The sequence below is a fragment of the Cottoperca gobio genome, chromosome 17 (genome assembly GCF_900634415.1).
Source record: "Cottoperca gobio chromosome 17, fCotGob3.1, whole genome shotgun sequence".
Lineage (NCBI taxonomy): Eukaryota > Metazoa > Chordata > Actinopteri > Perciformes > Bovichtidae > Cottoperca > Cottoperca gobio.
In genome coordinates, this window is record NC_041371.1 from 21834336 (window position 1) to 21854050 (window position 19715).

A 19715-nucleotide genomic window follows, 5' to 3' on the forward strand; every position below is an offset into this window, starting at 1 on the left:
TGATGAATGGAAGTAAATGAGGCCGCGTTCAACAACAGCACAACTACATCCAAACATCCGTTGACAACCTCTCACACACCTCTGCAGTATAACCACATGTGCTCACTACTTCAAAAAAGGACCAATACACAAGAATTTGTATTGGTGTTTGGTGCATACAATAAACATGTTAAGAGGAAATAGAAATACAGGCAAAGTACTACAGCAGTCAAGAAACATAAATATACAATAGAAAAATTACAATAAAACATTTAAAAGATACTATAAAAATATTATAACGCATATGTACAATATAGTTGTATTTTGGAATCAGAGAGCTGCGCAGTTTATTTTACTATGACTTTATCTTACTATTTATATACTTCTGCGTAAACACACACACACACACACACGCACGCACGCACACACACACACAGGATGTGTACACACTGTCCTCATTCTCATGTGCGCAACATTCTATAAACGGTCATGTTTCACCTCTGAGGAGAGGAATCAGAAATAAAAACAGAGAGTGAGATAAAGAGTGATAAAAGCTCAGAGGGAGAGGAGGAGCACAGTATGGGTGTGGCTGCTGTGAGCATGCCTTCAGAGTGTGTGCATGGTGGTGGCAAAGAGCTGAGATGTAAACATGTGTTTGGTCAGTGTATAATGAGACAGTGTTGTCAAAGCCAATAGTTAGCATCCTCTCTTAATGGTAGTGTCTAATGTCTGCAGAGATGGTTTTTGAAGCTGGAGGAGGTTTTAAAATGTTCCTTTAAAATTGAAATCATCGTGGCTGAATTAGTTTTCTATGCAGCCGTAGTGCCACTGTTTCCTGTGTTTGTTTCCATAGAAATCCTGTTGGCTCTGCATTGCAGGAAATTAAACGGAGGCACATTTTCCTAACTCTTATTTTTTCAGTCACAGGATTCCTTCGAAGACAAACAGGCACACTGTTGATTCAAAGGCTGCTTCATGAAGGAACGTTGACTTTGTGGACTTTGTCCCTCCCTATCTGAACACTTCATAATCTGCACAGTAAATAACAAAGAGTCAAGTTCACACAACACAGGGAGGGAAGACTTTAAAAAGTAAAGTGAGATCCTGAATCATCACAACACTGTTTAAAAGCTTGTTAGAGGAAATCCTCTTTAAGTGCACTCACAGGCTGTTAGAAGCATCTTTTTATTATTGCTGCTGCTCTCGACCAATCAGTGCTCTCTCTCCTCCTCTGACAGCCCCAGGAACATTCCCTCCTCCTCCTCCTCCTCCTCCTTCACTAGGCTACACATTAAACATAAAGACTCACTCACTCACTCATCTACAGCCTCATCAGATCTTTTCTCCTGTGTGATTCATCTTGCAAACGGTGAGTTCACTTCTTCCTCTCGAGATGGTCGCACCCTTTTTTCTAGACTTTGATTTATCTTTACACACTTTTTAAAATCGTGCAGAATTCCGTAGATCAAAGCTGCTCAGCTCGCGTTGATGTGATGATTTGTTTTGCTCGTTATGTGACCCGTTCAGTCCACGATTGTAAAATTGGAAAGTGATTTTTCCAGATGTGGAAAGTTTCCGTTCATTTCTCTCTCCTGAGTCAGCAGCACAAGCTGCCCGAAAACAGAGGAAGCAAAACACGGACTAATGCATTGCTATTTATGGGGGAAATATTGTCGTTGTCTGTTATTATGTTGTGAGTGAAACGCAGCGCAATAACCTACGATGGAAGTGCAGGACGTGGATTGGATGTTATGTAATAGTCAGAAGAAAAAAAAAGTTGTTAAAAATATATACTTATTATTGTTCTTTTTTTGAAAGATGCACTTCAGACGTGTATCCCCACAGACCATAAGTATTATAATCAGTGTTAAGTCGCAGCAGTGTTATTAACAGTGCTTCAGTAGACACCCATGGGTGTGAGGCATCTGAAGGTCTGTCTGTCTGTCTGTCTGCCTGCCTGTTAGTCTGTCTTCCTGCCTGTCTGTCTGCCTGCCTGTCTGCCTGCCTGCCTGTCAGTCTGTCTTCCTGCCTGTCTGTCTGCCTGTCTGCCTGCCTGCCTGTCAGTCTGTCTGCCTGCCTGCCTGTCAGTCTGTCTGTCTGCCTGTCAGTCTGTCTGTCTGCCTGTCTGCCTGCCTGTCTGCCTGCCTGCCTGTCAGTCTGTCTGCCTGCCTGCCTGTCAGTCTGCCTGCCTGCCTGTCTGTCCATCCATAATGCAGCATTTATTGATCAGCCTCTTACAGGAAGTACACTGGCTGTTAGCTGTTTGCTGAAACCTGAGCCACTCATCAAACACACAGCTGAATAAACTCCACAGTAATATTCCTCCTGCAGGTGGTGGTGATGAAGTGTGATTGTTTGGATCATCTGCTGTATTATCTCACTGTAAATAACACAATTAGCAGGTGTAGGATGTAATTTCAGTGCAGTGTGTGGATCAAAGTGTAAAGTATGGAGTGTAAGCTGTAATAGAAGTGAGGCATGTTGTAAGTGCTGTGTCATCGTGGACATCAGCCTCACTGCAGCAGTAATCCTGCTGCCACACTGATCTGAAATCGGGCTCTTGTGTAATCGGGGAAAACGTAAATCTGCATAATCTCTCACTCTCATCATGATCTGAAGTTTATTTAGTTTAAATTGAACTAACTTAGCTACGCCACGGTCATGTCACACAATTTATTTATTGAAGTGTCACGCAGTAGTAACACAATAACATTTTGTTTTTACCCCATGTTAGCTATAAAAACACAAGATATGGGAGTTAAGAAATGAGGTCATGCCCGCCGTGCTGTTGATATCTGGATGGAAAGTGTTTGGCAGAAGTCTGATGTACAGATTAAAATATCTGATCAATCAATCTGCTTTCAGTTACTTAAAACGTTTTAGTTCAGAGGCGTTGTGGCCATAAGCCTTCTTTTCAGAGGTGGAGATATTATTAAAAGCTTTTTCTCTCAGACACTTTATGACAATTTATACTGGACTTTTAATGAACAGGATCCAGGAGAGCAACTACAAAACCACAAATCTCTAAACCTTTCATGAAAATCAGCCTTGGTTTAAGCTTTTAGGCGATGCATTTATGAGCAGCAGCAATACATGACCAAAAACATGTTTAAGAACGAGTTTCTCTGGTTTAGTCTATACACTGAAAGCCCAAATATGGTAACCCTGTCCACATAGCACATGTATTTATAACCACCATGCATTAGTCTCTCTCAGCCGCTGCACACAGTTCAGGAAACACATAATGATGCAGAAAAAGACCTCCTCACATGTTGAGGTTTCGCAAGGCAAAAATGTTACAACCACTTCCTGTCTTTCTTCATCTCCCTCTGGCCTCCTGCATCTCCATATTTACTCTCTTCCTTCTTCTTTTACTCCTCCCCCTCTTGTAATCTTTCTCTCAGAGCCATCATGGTTTCCCATAAGGAGTTTGTGGGTGCAGGAAAGCAGCCGGGGCTGCAGGTGTGGCGTATTGAGAACTTGGACCTGAAGCCGATTCCCAAGGCTCTGCATGGCAGCTTCTACACCGGGGACGCCTACCTGCTTCTCTTCACCACCTCAGCCCCGTCATACAACATACACATGTGGATTGGTAAGACATGGACATGTGCTGTGCACCTCAGTACAGGGCAACATTTTAATTATCCCCTTTTTAAGAATGTAAAATACTCCTAATTTGTGTTCTTTCTGAACAACATTCTGCAAACTGAAATCTTCCTGTTTATCTTGTTTCATAAAAAGGCTGTTCTCACTACAGGAACAGTATTGCGTTACATTCTTTCTGCCTCTTTTTGACAGAAGGCAGTGTAGAAAGGTAGAGAGGGTATGACATGCAACAAAGTTCCCATGGCCGGAATTGAACACACATTGCAGTTCTGCACACAACCCGCACTTCTGCTTAGGTTTTGTATTATGTGAGCTCACCAAAGCAAGATGTTCAGATGGAAATAAAGTATTGGATCCTGAAGTGGGTAACAGTGCAGTATTCACTTCTGTGTTGAAGTCAGTTACACATTTAAAGGAGACATATTATCCTTATTTTTAGGTTCTAACATATTTGAGTTTTCTACTAGAACATGTTTATGCTAAAAAAACAAACTTTATTTTCCTCATGCCGGATGTCTGAACATACAGTAGCTGTATTCATCTGTCTGAAACACTGATCAGTGTTTTCAGGTCTGCCCTACTCTAGTATTTATAGAGCAACTAGACCTGCTTTATAATTACAAAAATACTTTTTACAATATGGAACCTTTAAGTAAAATATTACCAATTTAAAAAGTAACTGTCCCCAAAGTTGGTACATATACGGTGCATGTACATACATGGTACATCTAAGCACTGTGATACATGCATTCAAACACACTGAAAAGTTTTAGTGTCGCAGTGGTTGCTAAACTATAGCTGGGGTTTTGAAGTGACTGTCGATCAGATAAGGCATCTGATCTCCCTGCTGAAACATCCTCTGCTCTAAAAGTCATACCTCTTTGTGAAATCCACCCCCCCATACACACACACACAGCTCCCTCTCTGTGCCGTCTGCTCTCATCGTAGGTTCAGTTCAGGCCTTTACAGAGCGAACACCTTAAATCTTAAATTGAATGCAAAGTGTTCTCATGCTCTGCACATTTTCAGTTACATAACAATAGCAGAGAGTTAAACGAAACTGCTGCATACTCCTGTAGACCAGTCCCTGCATGTCGGTAGTGTTCCTGCCAATTCTCCTCCAGTCAGCACAGGGACATTTTAGTTCTCTGCTGCCAGTGCAACCTCCTGTAAGACTTTGAAGTAGAAATAACATGAGGACATAATTAATCCCTCTTCTGGGATCAATGTTAGTCATATAGAATCATGGAATAGTTGTATCTGTGTTGTGTGCCATCTGACAGTAACAGCAGGATACAAAGCGGCTCTGCTGCAGATGTGGTTAAAGCGATTAAAGCTTCCAGTCCTGACTCATGAGATGACTGCAGACACTTAAGAGCTACAGTTTGCTCTGCAGATTTAAAGTAACAGAAGGCTTTTGTGAAACGCGATCCTCGAGCATCAGTGCGATGCAGAGTGTGGAAAGAACTGAGAAGAAGACGGTTTAACTACAAATGTCTCTTTCCTGTAGGGGACGTCTGTTCGCAGGATGAGAGTGGAGCGGCGGCCATCTTTTCCACACAGCTGGATGACTTCCTGGGTGGTGGGCCAGTGCAGTACAGGGAGCTGCAGAACTGCGAATCCAACACCTTTGTGGGGTACTTCAAGTCAGGAATCAAGTACCAGGTGAGCTTTACTGTACAGCAGAGACAACTTTAGACAGCAGGTGTCAGCGTTGCCAGATGCACCACAATTATCGTATTTGTACGTAATTTTGCCCTCTGTGCGATGTACGATCAATAAAGCCCAAAAGTGGCATAATGTACGATAGTTCAACCATTTTGTGAGACTTATAATTATAAGTTGGTTTTATAATATCCGGATAAAAGTTTTTTAAACACATGCTTTGTTAAATTACAAATGTACGCCTATTTGTTCTCAGGGTAATGATGTACCATTATTTCCCTTAAAATACAATCATTTAAAGCCTCTGGAAGGATAGTAACATTCCCCATCTGGCAACGCTCGGTGGTGTCGCTGTATCCCAACCCGGGGTTCGGGTACAAATCATACCTGCCAAACATTAGCGTGTTAGCATTGTCACTCTGAACATGTTAGCAAAGCGTTTAATGAAAGCCTGCTGGGCCTCAGAGCAGCCTCCCAGAGCTGCTAGCATATCTCATGTCTGCTTTCTTTGTCTGCCTCCAAAAATGATTCAAATGTAATGTTTGAGAAGGGAAGATTCAAATGAGCTGCTCATACATATCATCATGTGACGAGTGGTCACAACAAGCAGACTTAAGTTCACTACAAGATATCAAATGAGCGATGAAGAAGTTACAGTATATTTAAAGCTTAAACAGTGGGAGTTATGATGACACAGAGCAACAATCTGTCTCAGGACTGTTTGAACTAAATATATCGGCAGGGTTTAATGATTGTCAGCATCCCATGAACTTTGCCAAACCGTGAAGCTGGTGGGTCTGAAGTTCAGAGGAAACGTTCCCCTTTCCCCATATGTAGAACATGCCAGGGTGTGTCTGCCTGACCGACTGTTACCCAGGCAACAACCCGGTTCAAAGGAGGACATTTTGAAACAAGCTATGCCACTTTTTAAGCAGCCATCTGTTTCTCATTGCCATGAAAACCATCGAAACCTCCTTCAGGCTCTAGTTGGATGTAATTATCCCAAAGTCTTGTTTACTGCTTTTTTGCAAAGTTGGAGGGTGGAAACTCTGCTGTGCACATGTGCAGCAACACACACTAACACACACAGCTCAAACACACACAGCTCAAACACACACTAACACACACAGCTCAAACACACACAGCTCAAACACACACTAACACACACAGCTCAAACACACACTAACACACACAGCTCAAACACACACTAACACACACAGCTCAAACACACACAGCTCAAACACACACTAACACACACAGCTCAAACACACACTAACACACACAGCTCAAACACACACAGCTCAAACACACACTAACACACACAGCTCAAACACACACTAACACACACAGCTCAAACACACACTAACACACACAGCTCAAACACACACTAACACACACAGCTCAAACACACACTAACACACACAGCTCAAACACACACAGCTCAAACACACACTAACACACACAGCTCAAACACACACTAACACACACAGCTCAAACACACACAGCTCAAACACACACTAACACACACAGCTCAAACACACACTAACACACACAGCTCAAACACACACTAACACACACAGCTCAAACACACACTAACACACACAGCTCAAACACACACTAACACACACACACACACTAACACACACAGATCAAACACATACTAACACACACAGCTCAAACACATACAGCTCAAACACACACTAACACACACAGCTCAAACACACACTAACACACACAGCTCAAACACACACTAACACACACAGCTCAAACACACACTAACACACACAGCTCAAACACACACTAACACACACACACACACTAACACACACAGATCAAACACATACTAACACACACAGCTCAAACACACACAGCTCAAACACACACTAACACACACAGCTCAAACACACACAGCTCAAACACACACTAACACACACAGCTCAAACACACACAGCTCAAACACACACTAACACACACAGCTCAAACACACACAGCTCAAACACACACTAACACACACAGCTCAAACACACACAGCTCAAACACACACTAACACACACAGCTCAAACACACACAGCTCAAACACACACTAACACACACAGCTCAAACACACACAGCTCAAACACACACTAACACACAGTTGTTCAGAAAAAGACAGAAGTTAACCTCATCATCTCTTCATAGTTGTGGTAACTCCACTGTGATGAAACAATCCTGTTATTAGAATAAACAGAGTCTGCATTGTTGCCATGTCTCTCTCTTGAGAAAGATAAGCGTCAATGTGGTTTCCATTTTGAAGAACCCACTGTTCCAGAAACCAACAAGACTCTGTGCCTTTGTGGGTAAATGCTGAGCCCTCAACATACATTTTAAAAACAAGGAAGTCCCTCTTTGTATTTGTTCTCATGAAGAGACAGTGGTTGATTTCAGCTTTAGTTTCTAAATGTAAAGAAATCCTATCAAACTTTCAAAGCAGTCACATTGCTCTTCCTCCAGCAGAAAGTACATCTGTTGCTCTTTTGCTGTGAATAATTTGCATGGCTTGTAAATACCTGTTTTATTTGATGGCTTCAACAAGGACGGCACGATACGTGACAACCCCGCCTCCCAGGTACACCACTGTTGTGTGGAACAAACATGATCCTCCTCCCAGAGGCAGGCATCATGTTAGTTTCATTTCCCCCATGTGTAAGGTTTATTAGCTTTGTTAGCTGTGATTTATAGTACATGTGAATTTCAACCTTTTACATTGTTGTGCTAAAGTGGACACAGACACTTCCACTACTGGGGATGGTAACGGCAAATAACTTACATTGAGGCTCTGGTAATTGGGGATAGCTACCTGAGATTCACTTTAATATGATAAAACATAAAAAACAGGAAATCTCCAAGTTTGAGAGGCTAAAAACAGCATTTTCTGCCGTTTATGCATGAATTACTTAGTTAGTAGTTGCCGATTATTTTTCTATTGATCGAATAATCGATTAGTCGACTCATTGTTGCAGCTCTAGTGTCATTACTCTACAGCTGTTACATTGTTCATAATGATAAGTTTAGGCAAAGAAACATGTCTATTGCCACTTTAAACTCATTTCACCCTCACTGTGCAGCAAATGTTGAGCTGTGTGTCTCGTGAGATCCTCTGTCTCCTCACATCCCACCTCACACCTCTCCGTGGAGCATTTTTGACGGTTTATTTGTCTCGTAAACTGAAACTGTGCACATGATGTAAAGTGTTCTGCCTTTTTATTCCCTTAACTGTGCACTAATGAAGCTGGGGTTTTAGGAAAGTTTTCCCTTTATATAACCTCAATTACTTAATTATTTTTTTGTCACAGAAAGGAGGCGTGGCCTCAGGTTTTAAGCAAGTGGTGACCAACGACATGAACGTGAAGCGTCTGCTGCACATCAAGGGTCGGAGGGCCATCAGAGCCACAGAGGTGGACATGTCCTGGAGCAGCTTCAACAAGGGAGACTGCTTCATCGTTGACCTGGGCAAGGTGAGCTGGGATATATCTGTGTGTGTGTGTGTGTGTGTGTGTGTGTGTGTGTGTGTGTGTGTGTGTGTGTGTGTGTGTGTGTGTGTGTGTGTGTGTGACTCTCTCTTTATCTGGCTGGGTGATTATACTGTATATATTACTAATACTTACTTAGTTAATGTACTACATTTTCTTGCAACTCGATTTTTAAAGTTACAATCCTCAAGGTTTTATTGAAATCCAAACCCCATTCTTGATGCTATTCATGGTCTGCATGTTTTTTTAGCAATAGCCATTCATTGTATTTACATCCTATAATTACCTCTTCTTATAGCTATTTCATGTTAGTGGCAGAGTCCACTGTTCCTCTGCTCAAATTCAAGCTCCAAGGGCAACGATGCAGCTTCTACTCTGGTCGTCATGCAAACCTAACATTTCCTACTGGTGCTCGTCTACTTATGAACTACATCACAGTTGCTCATGGCATGATGTAAAGAGGACAAATGATGTGTTTCTTCTTAATTCAACTAAGTTTGTTTAGCTGCAACAACATATACAACAGATACACCAGGTAATCTTCTATCTACTGTTTGCTGACCCCAGAAGTCTGAAACCTTAGTTTAATCCACTCTTGCTGCTTCCACCAGTAACCATGCTAGTCCCCAAATCAACCAGGAATGAAATGCTGAAGTCTAATAAGGATTCTAACTTTGATACTCTCATGCAGGACATCTACCTGTGGTGTGGCAGTGAGTGTAACCGCTTTGAGAAGCTGAAGGCTGCTGAGGTCGGCATCAACATCAGAGATAATGAGAGAAACGGCAGAGCCAAAGTGCACATGGTGGAGGAGGGGGAAGAGCCAGCAGCAATCACAGAGGTGACACACACACACACACACACACACACACACACACACACACACACACACACACACACACACACACACACACACACACACACACACACACACATTCCTCTCCTGGTGAATCTCAGCCACACACTGAAGTACTCACCCCAAAGGTGATCACTTGTGAGCAGAAGCTATAAGTGTCATTGATGCATTTCACAACCGGTGATTAGTCAGCGTGGGAACGAGTGGACACAATGCTGTCCTTTGTGATGCGCTGCTCATGTGCCAAGTCTGTGCCAAGGCGGTATTGTAAACACTTCCTCTGGAACAAGAGAGGAGGGTAAACTCAACAGAGGTCTAATGAGGGGGCGGGGGGGTGGAGAGAGGGGGTGGTTACAGAATATATTCTAAATTCATCAAGCTCTTTTTTAATCTGAAAAAAGCTGTAGACATGTCTTTATCTGTGTATGAAAACATGTGTGTATTGTAAAGCACAGGTGATGATCAGCAATGATTCCTTCCTCTGGTTGTGCAGGCTCTGGGGCCCAAACCCACCATTGCATCCAGTACTGTGGATGATGATAAGGTGGACATCTCCAACAAGAATAAGGGTGCCCTCTACATGGTGAGTAATGTAAGTAACAATTGAAGTAAACTGAATTTACATACACTATGTAACTTTGAAATAAGAGTTCATAACCCTAACCCAAAGAGATTTCACTAAATAGAATGTAAAATGTAGCCTAATGATTGTGAAGAAAATATTGTGCTACATTATTGTGGTACTGATTTGAATAAGAAAAACAAAATTTTATATGGACTATAAAGCCCCACTGCACGCAAACACACTAACACCTGGCTGTTGTCTTCAGTGGAAACATGTCCGCCAGCTGGGGACGCTAGTTTTAGCAACTTTTTGGGGTGTGAAGCTATTACAGGTGTTTAACCGAATATAAAATAAATAAAAACTACTTTGGAAAATTATTATAGTTTATTATTCATTTATCTTTCAAAACTTGTTGATCTTTCCACTGTTCCAACAGTCACATCTCTGCTTTGAAAGAGAGGCTGAATAAGTAACAGATATGAAATCAGTATCGTTGTTTATTAACCCTGCCTTCCTACACGTCTGACAATGGGAAAGGAATCTATTTCTAGGTGGAAAAAGGGTATAAATCAAATATGTATGTACATTCTACATTTACAAAATAGGCAAAATATTCGTAACATAAATATTGTAACATATGAGGAAGTTTTGAGGCTGTTGAAGACACACGTCCTCACTTTACACTTTGAGAACAGAGCTACTAGTTGATCCTGTCCCTCTGCTTCGTAGATCTCTGATGCCTCTGGCTCCTTGAAGGTTTCAGTCGTGGCTCAGCGCAGTCCCTTCAAACAGGCCATGTTGTCTCCTGAGGAGTGCTACATCCTGGACATTGGAGTGGACAAGAACATCTTTGTTTGGAAAGGTGCCGACAGCTTTACAGACTCAAGAACAGAGCAGAAAATAAGAATCAGCAGTGGCTTTCTTTGCTGTCCTCACCACTGTCAGTTTATTACAGAGGCTCTCCCTCGAAGTGATCGCACCATGTTCTCATCGTGTTATGTCTGACTCCAACCAGGTCCCAAGGCCAACGCCACCGAGCGCAAAGCCGCCATGTCGACAGGCCAGATGTTCATCAAAGACAAGGGATACTCTGAGAAGACCCAGGTAAAGCTGACATGTGCATAATCACTCAAACAAACACGAGCCTTGCAGAAAGCAGAATTTTGTTTTTATATAATTATTGTAAATCTTCCGTTGTTGGGAAATTATTAAAGGTTAACCTCAGCATTTTTCAACCTGGACCCTATTTTCCCATGTTTTTGTGTGTAATGTTTGGTCCGGTATTGAGTGAGAGCACTCTGCAGGCTGCAGTGTGATCCTATCAGTTCAGCAGGTCAGTAAAAGAGCTTGTTGCGTGTTCTTGCCACTGACAGACTCAGATTGTTATTACAAGAGTCTGAAGACATTATGGAAAGAGCCCTATACAGAAATGAAACGTTTTTCTTTCACTTGATGCTCTGTTTGTTATCGTGTCACGTGACTTCTGGAAGACAACGGTGGAAACGTTAGACACGATAACAGACAGAGCATCAAGTAAAAGAAAAACATTTCATTTCTGGTCACACACATTTACACAGCAAAGCGCACACAGTGAAATTTAGACTCTGTATTTAACTAATCTAGTATTAGGAGCAGTGGGCAGCTACTATACATCTGTGGGTGCACCTCGGCAGTGCCCAGGAGGCGAACTGATACCTCTCAAAGTAGCCTCCGGTCCCCCAGCCACCCCTTTATGCAGCCACAGCGCTCTCGCGCAATACTGATACTAATGTTTTTTAAATGTGTCCCCATTAGTCACTTAGACATACGGTCAAGGTTGAAAAATACCGAGGTAACGCACATGGGAAGTAACTCCCACATATAATGTCATGTCAAAGATGCAGGTAATTAAAAATCTTTCTCTGACCTCTTGCCCTTACAGATCCAGGTACTTCCTGCAGGAGGTGAGACGACTATGTTCAAGCAGTTCTTCTGCGACTGGAAGGACAAAGACGAGACAACAGGCCCCAGTAAGGCCTACACCATCGGCCGCATAGCCAAAGTGGAGCAGGTGCCCTTTGATGCCTCCACTCTGCACTCTAACAAGTCCATGGCAGCCCAGCACGGCATGGTTGATGATGGCAAGGGCCAGGTCAAGGTACGAGTGTGCTGGAAGTAAAACATTTAAAACAAACAGATAAAACTGTGTGGTGACGTTGGGAAAAACAGCCTGTGGTCTGGCTTTCAGATTTGGCGTGTTGAGGGTGGTGAAAAGGTGCCTGTGGATCCCTCCTCCTACGGTCACTTTTACGGTGGAGACTGTTACCTCATCCTCTACAGCTACAGCCTGGGGGGGCGGGAGCGACACATCATCTACACCTGGTGGGTAAAAAGAAAGATCCATACAAACACGTATGTGCCGTGTCATTAGTGTAATTACAAGCTGTAGTAGAGCGTGTACACACATTATCACCACACCGTGGGAGGATTATGAGACAATTGGGGCACAGACATGCAAAAGTCCTCACCAACTCTCCTACATAGGAGACACATACACAGACACAGACTTTATAGTTTTCTTTCACATTTCTCTGTGGTTTTGTCTCTTTGTTGTCATTTAGTGTCTGTTTGTAGCCATGTTGTGTCTGTTTGTGTTTTTTTTCTGTCTTTTTTTGATTGTTTTGAGTCTCTTTGTGGACATTCTGTGTCTCTATTGCAGCTGTATTGCATGTCTTTGTAGTTGTTTCTGTCTCTTTGTAGTCTTTTTGTGTTTCTTTGTGGTTATTTTGAGTCTCTACCTGGTCAGTATATGTCTCTGAGCAACATTTTGGGTCCCGGGGCCTGTGCCTGGTAGGCCCATTCAATAATCTATCCATGCACCACACCCAGTCTAAGACCACACAAACACACACACACACACACACACACACACACACACACACACACACACACACACACACACACACACACACACACACACACACACACTCGCACACACCAGTACAGTAAATGACCTGATTGTAGTGGAAAATCATTGGGCCTGTGTGTGTGTTACTGTCTCAGGCAGGGGCTGAAGTGCACACAGGATGAACTGGCGGCTTCAGCGTTCATCACAGTGAAGCTCGATGACTCAATGGGAGGATCCCCGGTTCAGGTTAGAGCTTCCCGCTGACACTCTGCTGAGCTTGACATCACATGTTACTACAAGTTCAGATTCTGTACATTCCTGCAGTAATCTCCAATAGACAAAACAACAGACTTATCTGTGACTCGAGAGTATAGAGGAATAAAAAATATAACACATTTAGTGCAAGTAGTAATTATGTTAGGAGTTACTTTTCATAGAAGCTGGTGTGAATAGACATGAGACGTTTGCTCGAGCTCTCAGAATAAAAGAGGATTGTGGTAGTTGAGTCAGAAGTTGCAGCTTCTCTGCCATAACCAACAAACAACTTTGGACAACCAGCAGAGGGCAGTGTTACTGTAATGTTCATATTTCATATCACCGTACTCAAACTACTTCCATAATCTCAGGATTTACAACATTGTCATAGTTATAACAGAGATGGCCAACCAGCTCAGTTAGTTAATAAAGAGTTTCATTTATTCAACATCAAAACATAGGTAATCCTTCGCCCTCAGTCAGGGATTATTAAAAGGCAAAACGCTCACTGATAATGACGACTTCAAACTGTTTCAGACATGTCTTTTTTTTATTTACAGGTTTTCCTTTAAACACAGGTGGTTTTGTATGTTTTAGCCCATTTACTACAAATGACTCACTTCATGGATTATTGGATTATGTTTAATTCTGTATGGTGCTGTATGAAAACCAACGAGGAGTATTGAAACTTGATTGAGTTGTTTAATCCATCACAGGGAAACGTCAAATCTGAATAACTTTATGTCAAAGTTCCACATTTTGTTGACTTTTCAAATAAGTCTGAACTTTAACTGCATTGGTAATGAATAGTTAGTAAAAAGGGTAAGTGCAATAAGATAAGGCTTCTGTCCATATACATTTGCTTTGGTTTGTTTATCTAAAATAATGACTTATAATTCATTGTTTATTATTTTTGTATGTGTACTGTGACAGATTACACAGCTCGAGCAGGACTCCCCCCACTTTCCCCCGGACTCATTGATTAGCAGACCAAATTTATTTTCAGATCATACCAAAATAAATGGAATCCAATGGCTGGAAAGAAATGGAAAATACAGCCAAACATCTCAAATGTATTGAATGCATTTAATAAAAGCACAAAATATAAAATACATAAGTATACATCATTTTTAAACATATTGGCATGGTCCTTTAAATCTTCATATAGACTTCCTGTGAGTTAGACATACAGACTGTTGAATTACTTGATATGCTGACATGTAATATTATTTTTGTCATTTACCTATGGGCTAAGCTAGAATAGTCATGAGAGCCACCAACCTTCATGGTGAAGTTTTCTGAATGCCTTCATCCATAGGTGAGAGTGACTCAGGGCCAGGAGCCCCCACACTTGATGAGCCTGTTCCAGGGTAAACCCATGATCATCCACAGCGGAGGAACAACACGCAAAGGAGGACAGTCAGAAACCGCAAAGATTCGCCTCTTCCACATCCGGCAGAGCTCTTCCTGTGCTACACGGGCTGTGGAGGTGAGCTGTCTGCCAGCACATGGCCTTGTGTTGTCACATCCTTGATTTGCACCTCTTACCTGTCTACATGTGCTTCCCCAGGTAGAGGTCTCTGCTTCCAATCTGAACACCAACGATGTGTTTGTGCTGAAATCCTCAAAAGACTTGTTTGTATGGCGGGGTGTGGGAGCCGGCGATGAGGAGATGCAGGCTGCCAACCATGTGGGGCTCTTTCTGGGTGGTAATTCCATCCAAGTGTCAGAGGGCAAGGAGCCAGGTGTGTGTCCTCTGAGGATCAATATATACTGTTTGCAATAAAAAGTTGTTACTTAATACTTACCCCCCATGAAAATAAACAGGGGGACGATGCTCACAATGCCTGTTTCTCTGCCCCAGGGGGTATCTTTGACAGCTGGTCTGATTCTGAGGAGGGAGGATGAATCATCATTTGGTGTAAACATTATACTCATTAGCCGAATGGCTGTGCAGTCGTTTAAAGCCAAAAGTTCAGTTATACTTTATACTAATTTGGACAATTTGAGAATTAAAGCAGCTGTTTGTTGTTATTTGTTGTCTAAAGAAATGTCACCGATTGTCCTAATGATGCTCCTATAATTTAAAAGCTAAGAATAAAAGGCCCTAAGTCAATTGCTACATACTGTGTTGCCATGCAGATCTAGTTTTTCTAACAGGGTATTGGCCCGGTGACTGGCCTGACAAGAAGCAACTGATGAATTTCTTTTTTTTTTTACTTAAAAAGATGATGCATCTAGTCACTGACTGGCCCAAAGAGCAGCGGCATTATTTGGTGGAGGATGTGATTCACTTCCTGTTCAAACAAACACAAACACCAAATATGGGACAAACTACTTGGAGCTGATGAATGTTGTATTCCTCCCCCCCCAGGTGATTTCTGGTCTGTTCTCGGCGGCAAGAAGGATTACCAGACCTCCAAGACTCTGCAGAACGTAGTCAAGCCCCCACGTCTGTTTGGCTGCTCCAACAAAACTGGAAGACTTATTGTGAGTGATACGATCGTTATTAAGGCTTATTATATGATTCAGATGTGGAACATTTTATTTGGTTTACCAGGACAGCTCCAAACTGTTTCAGGGGAGGCTCAGGGAATGGAGGTGAAAAAACATAACATTAGTATCAGAATGTTATGTTGTTTGAGTGTCTATGGGATCAAATAACGTAATCATGATTTAATAGGCATCCATGAATTGAGTGAAACTATGCAAATCAATTTACATAACATTGTCAACACTCAAATCTACACACAGTCACACTGAGTTTTCTTCTGGTAGTTTGAATCAAACGTACAGAAACTGTCAGAAGGTTAATCAGCTCTCACTAAGTTTCTCTCTCCTCTCTCGGGAAGAGAGAATGGGATTTTGTTGCAGCTCACAGCATCTGTCTAAGTGGAAAGAAGACATGAAAGCTCAGTTCACAGCTGTGCTGTCCTTCAGGATGCATAGACACGGGCTTCATAGAGATGAAACAGCAGGAAGGATACAAACTGGAAATGTATATATCCTGCCATGATACCACCAATTGAGACATTGAGACATTGAGCATTGTGTAATTAGCAGTCTAAATACAGTTTACATAATAACGGCAAGCCCTTTAGCCCAACCCATCCTATGAGTGAATGAAAAAACAGCTCTTAAAGGATGGCTACTGAGCTTCAATGTTTTTTGGGAAATAGTCTAAATTATTAGCAGATTTTTCATATACACTATTATAAGAAATGACAAATGGTAATTTCAATGACATAAGGGCAAACTTAATCTGCTGATGAAGACCATGTTACATGATTGAAATCTCCACAGCCATTACTAAATGGATCTTGCTGAGAGGTTGTTTTGTCAACTGCTGCTGGGTGAATGTTGAACTTCAGCTTTTGAACCAATGTGTCCCAGTCTTTAAAACATAAATATAAAAATTAGAAAATATCTACAATTCCATGATAACTGGGCAATCCCCATTTGATTGATAAATGAAGATCTTGCGATGTGATAGAAAGCTCCAGAACAGTTACTAAATGGACTTTGTGGTGAGACTGTTATGTCAGAAATTCTGAAAAAAATCTTGGTTTGTTTTTCACAACAACAATTATCTGGTAGATTTATTTATTTATAACCTTTATTTTACCAGGATAGGTCTCATTGAGATTAAAAATCTCTTTTTCAAGAGCGTCCTGGCCAATATATTGGTATTAAATCAGAACAGGTTCTTTAAGCACTATTCTGTCTGTCAGGTTGAAGAAGTACCAGGGGACTTCACTCAGTCAGACCTGGCCACTGATGATGTCATGCTCCTGGACACCTGGGACCAGGTAAGAGGAGCTCTCCCTCATCATCATCAGAGCTGTAGAAACATTTGTTATGTGTGAAATGTAGTCCACTGACTACATAGAGGCACACATACTCTTGGAGACTGTTTAAGTGACTGAGTGTGTTTCTGTTCCCTGTAGATCTATCTTTGGGTTGGCAACGAGGCTAATGCAGAGGAAAGGACTGGAGCTCCCAAAATAGGTGTGTGAACGAGAATGAGGAAGAAACAAATGTAGCACACAGACCATACTGTCTTTCTTAAGATACTTGAGTACATTAAGTGGTAACCACTTATAGTGATCACGGTTACAGTGATTGGACGTTTATATGGATCAGTAAGCTTGGGACAGAATCATTCCTTTAAAAATGTTGTTTAAATGTTAATTTATAGTAATCAAGTAGTTCACGTGTTCATAATGAGTCTTTTCATACTTTTCAAAATATGGAAAAAATGTATATCATATATTTTATTTTTATATTAGACATTGATAGCCTACAGTTTATTTTCAGGCCTGTTAAAAATGTAGAAATGCTCTGAAAACATGGCCATGTCGTGGTTTAGGTTTAGTTTATTTGCACTACTGACATTACTGTATTTGTATACAGTGCAATACTGTTTTATGCTATAGCCTAATTACACTTGTATCTAAAGTACATGTTATTGTATATACAGTACTGTAATGCTGTGCATTTAAATTACACAGTACAGTAATTACATTTGTACACTCATTTTCAAAGTGTTGGAAACAGTCTATCAAATTCAGTAAATAGCGAAGCTGTCAGTTTCATCACTTTATATTCATATAATAAATATACAGATGTTAGACTTTAACATATTCTCACTTCTTGTCTGTGTCTGTCTTTCTATCCATCCCTTCCTCTGTCTCCTTCTTGTCATGCAGCAAAAGAATATGTGGACTCAGACCCGTCTGGCCGCAGCGGACTGCCCATCACCACCATCAAACAGGAAGCAGAGCCTCCAACTTTCACCGGCTGGTTCCAGGCCTGGGATTTCAAGATGTGGGAGAGCGATCCATTTGACAGAATGCGTGACCGTTTCTGAACACAAAACTCCAGGCTCTTTCTACCTTTCTGACTCCTTAGCTGTCCAGCACCTCCTATTGCCATTTTATTGACCTTAACTCCAATCCCTAAGTGCCAAAAACAATGATATAATATAATAATATAACTGTTATCAGGTTGAATGGCTGCCACTATGCCTTGGTCACGGTGCAGCGCATCGGACTTCATAAACAGGAATGCATCACATCAGTAGTCGAATGACTTCCTGTAGCAACATTATCCTAATTGACAGAAGTGGGTTATTGATCTGTTGCATCTTTATCTAACCCACTAATATGAATAGGAAAATATAAAAGGAAGCCATTTAAGACAGCCGGAGATATCCTTTGCTTCTCTCTGCTCTTTTTCACTTCAGAAGACATCATCATGCTTTCCTTTCCATCTGTCTTCAGTCTTTTTCTGCATAATGAACTAGTATGCCAGACTCCATTACTATGCGGTGTTTACATGTGTTTTGTTTTATTTGGTACTTAATAGTTGTTCACTTCCTAGAAGTTGCATGCTGCATTTTTTTTAAATCACATTATGTGCTTGTGAATTTTAAAAGGCGTACAGCGGTATGTACATGTCTGTTGTCTTTATTGCTTGACCCTGAAATGCTCAATGGATGGCTTTTAAATAAAACTCCCAGTATTTCAAACTGTGTTTTCTATTTGAACATTTTTAAGGCGAATGAGTAATGGTCCACATTCTGCACCACCGGCATTTGGTAGTTTGAATCAAACATACAGAAACTGTCAGAAGGTTAATCAGCTCTCACTAAGTTTCTCTCTCCTCTCTCGGGAAGAGAGAATGGGATTTTGTTGCAGCTCACAGCATCTGTCTAAGTGGAAAGAAGACATGAAAGCTCAGTTCACAGCTGTGCTGTCCTTCAGGATGCACAGACACGGGCTTCATAGAGATGAAACAGCAGGAAGGATACAAACTGGAAATGTATATATCCTGCCATGATACCACCAATTGAGACATTGAGACATTGAGCATTGTGTAATTAGCAGTCTAAATACAGTTTACATAATAACGGCAAGCCCTTTAGCCCAACCCATCCTATGAGTGAATGAAAAAACAGCTCTTAAAGGATGGCTACTGAGCTTCAATGTTTTTTGGGAAATAGTCTAAATTATTAGCAGATTTTTCATATACACTATTATAAGAAATGACAAATGGTAATTTCAATGACATAAGGGCAAACTTAATCTGCTGATGAAGACCATGTTACATGGTTGAAATCTCCACAGCCATTACTAAATGGATCTTGCTGAGAGGTTGTTTTGTCAACTGCTGCTGGGTGAATGTTGAACTTCAGCTTTTGAACCAATGTGTCCCAGTCTTTAAAACATAAATATAAAAATTAGAAAATATCTACAATTCCATGATAACTGGGCAATCCCCATTTGATTGATAAATGAAGATCTTGCGATGTGATAGAAAGCTCCAGAACAGTTACTAAATGGACTTTGTGGTGAGACTGTTATGTCAGAAATTCTGAAAAAAATCTTGGTT

The 19715-nt window shown here is 41.3% G+C and overlaps 1 protein-coding gene across 2 annotated transcripts; it reads left to right on the forward strand.

Moving 5' to 3' along the window:
• Positions 1-1253: 1253 nt before the first annotated feature.
• Positions 1254-18852, forward strand: scinlb (scinderin like b). Of its 2 annotated transcripts, none has more exons than XM_029453424.1 (17): positions 1254-1348; positions 3384-3571; positions 5096-5250; positions 8583-8744; positions 9451-9600; positions 10109-10207; positions 10910-11042; positions 11196-11284; positions 12102-12317; positions 12408-12541; positions 13223-13313; positions 14641-14811; positions 14893-15067; positions 15697-15812; positions 17054-17131; positions 17270-17330; positions 18032-18852. In XM_029453424.1, the coding sequence occupies exons 2-17, from the start codon at positions 3391-3393 to the stop codon at positions 18190-18192; spliced, it is 2172 nt and encodes a 723-aa protein (XP_029309284.1). In that variant the 5' UTR covers positions 1254-1348; positions 3384-3390; the 3' UTR covers positions 18193-18852. The 2 variants fall into 2 exon arrangements, with proteins under 2 accessions (XP_029309284.1, XP_029309285.1); XM_029453425.1 differs by having other exon boundaries at positions 10109-10198.
• Positions 18853-19715: the final 863 nt, after the last annotated feature.

What these genes read in the sequence shown, in the direction of transcription:
- scinlb (XM_029453424.1), top strand. Translation starts at nt 3,391, where the DNA reads ATGGTTTCCCATAAGGAGTTTGTGGGTGCAGGAAAGCAGCCGGGGCTG. An exon ending in CCCTCTACATGGTGAGTAAT is followed by an intron (nt 10,208 to 10,909) that starts GTAAGTAACAAT and finishes TCTGCTTCGTAG; the next exon opens with ATCTCTGATGCCTCTGGCTC. An exon ending in GAACATCTTTGTTTGGAAAG is followed by an intron (nt 11,043 to 11,195) that starts GTGCCGACAGCT and finishes GACTCCAACCAG; the next exon opens with GTCCCAAGGCCAACGCCACC.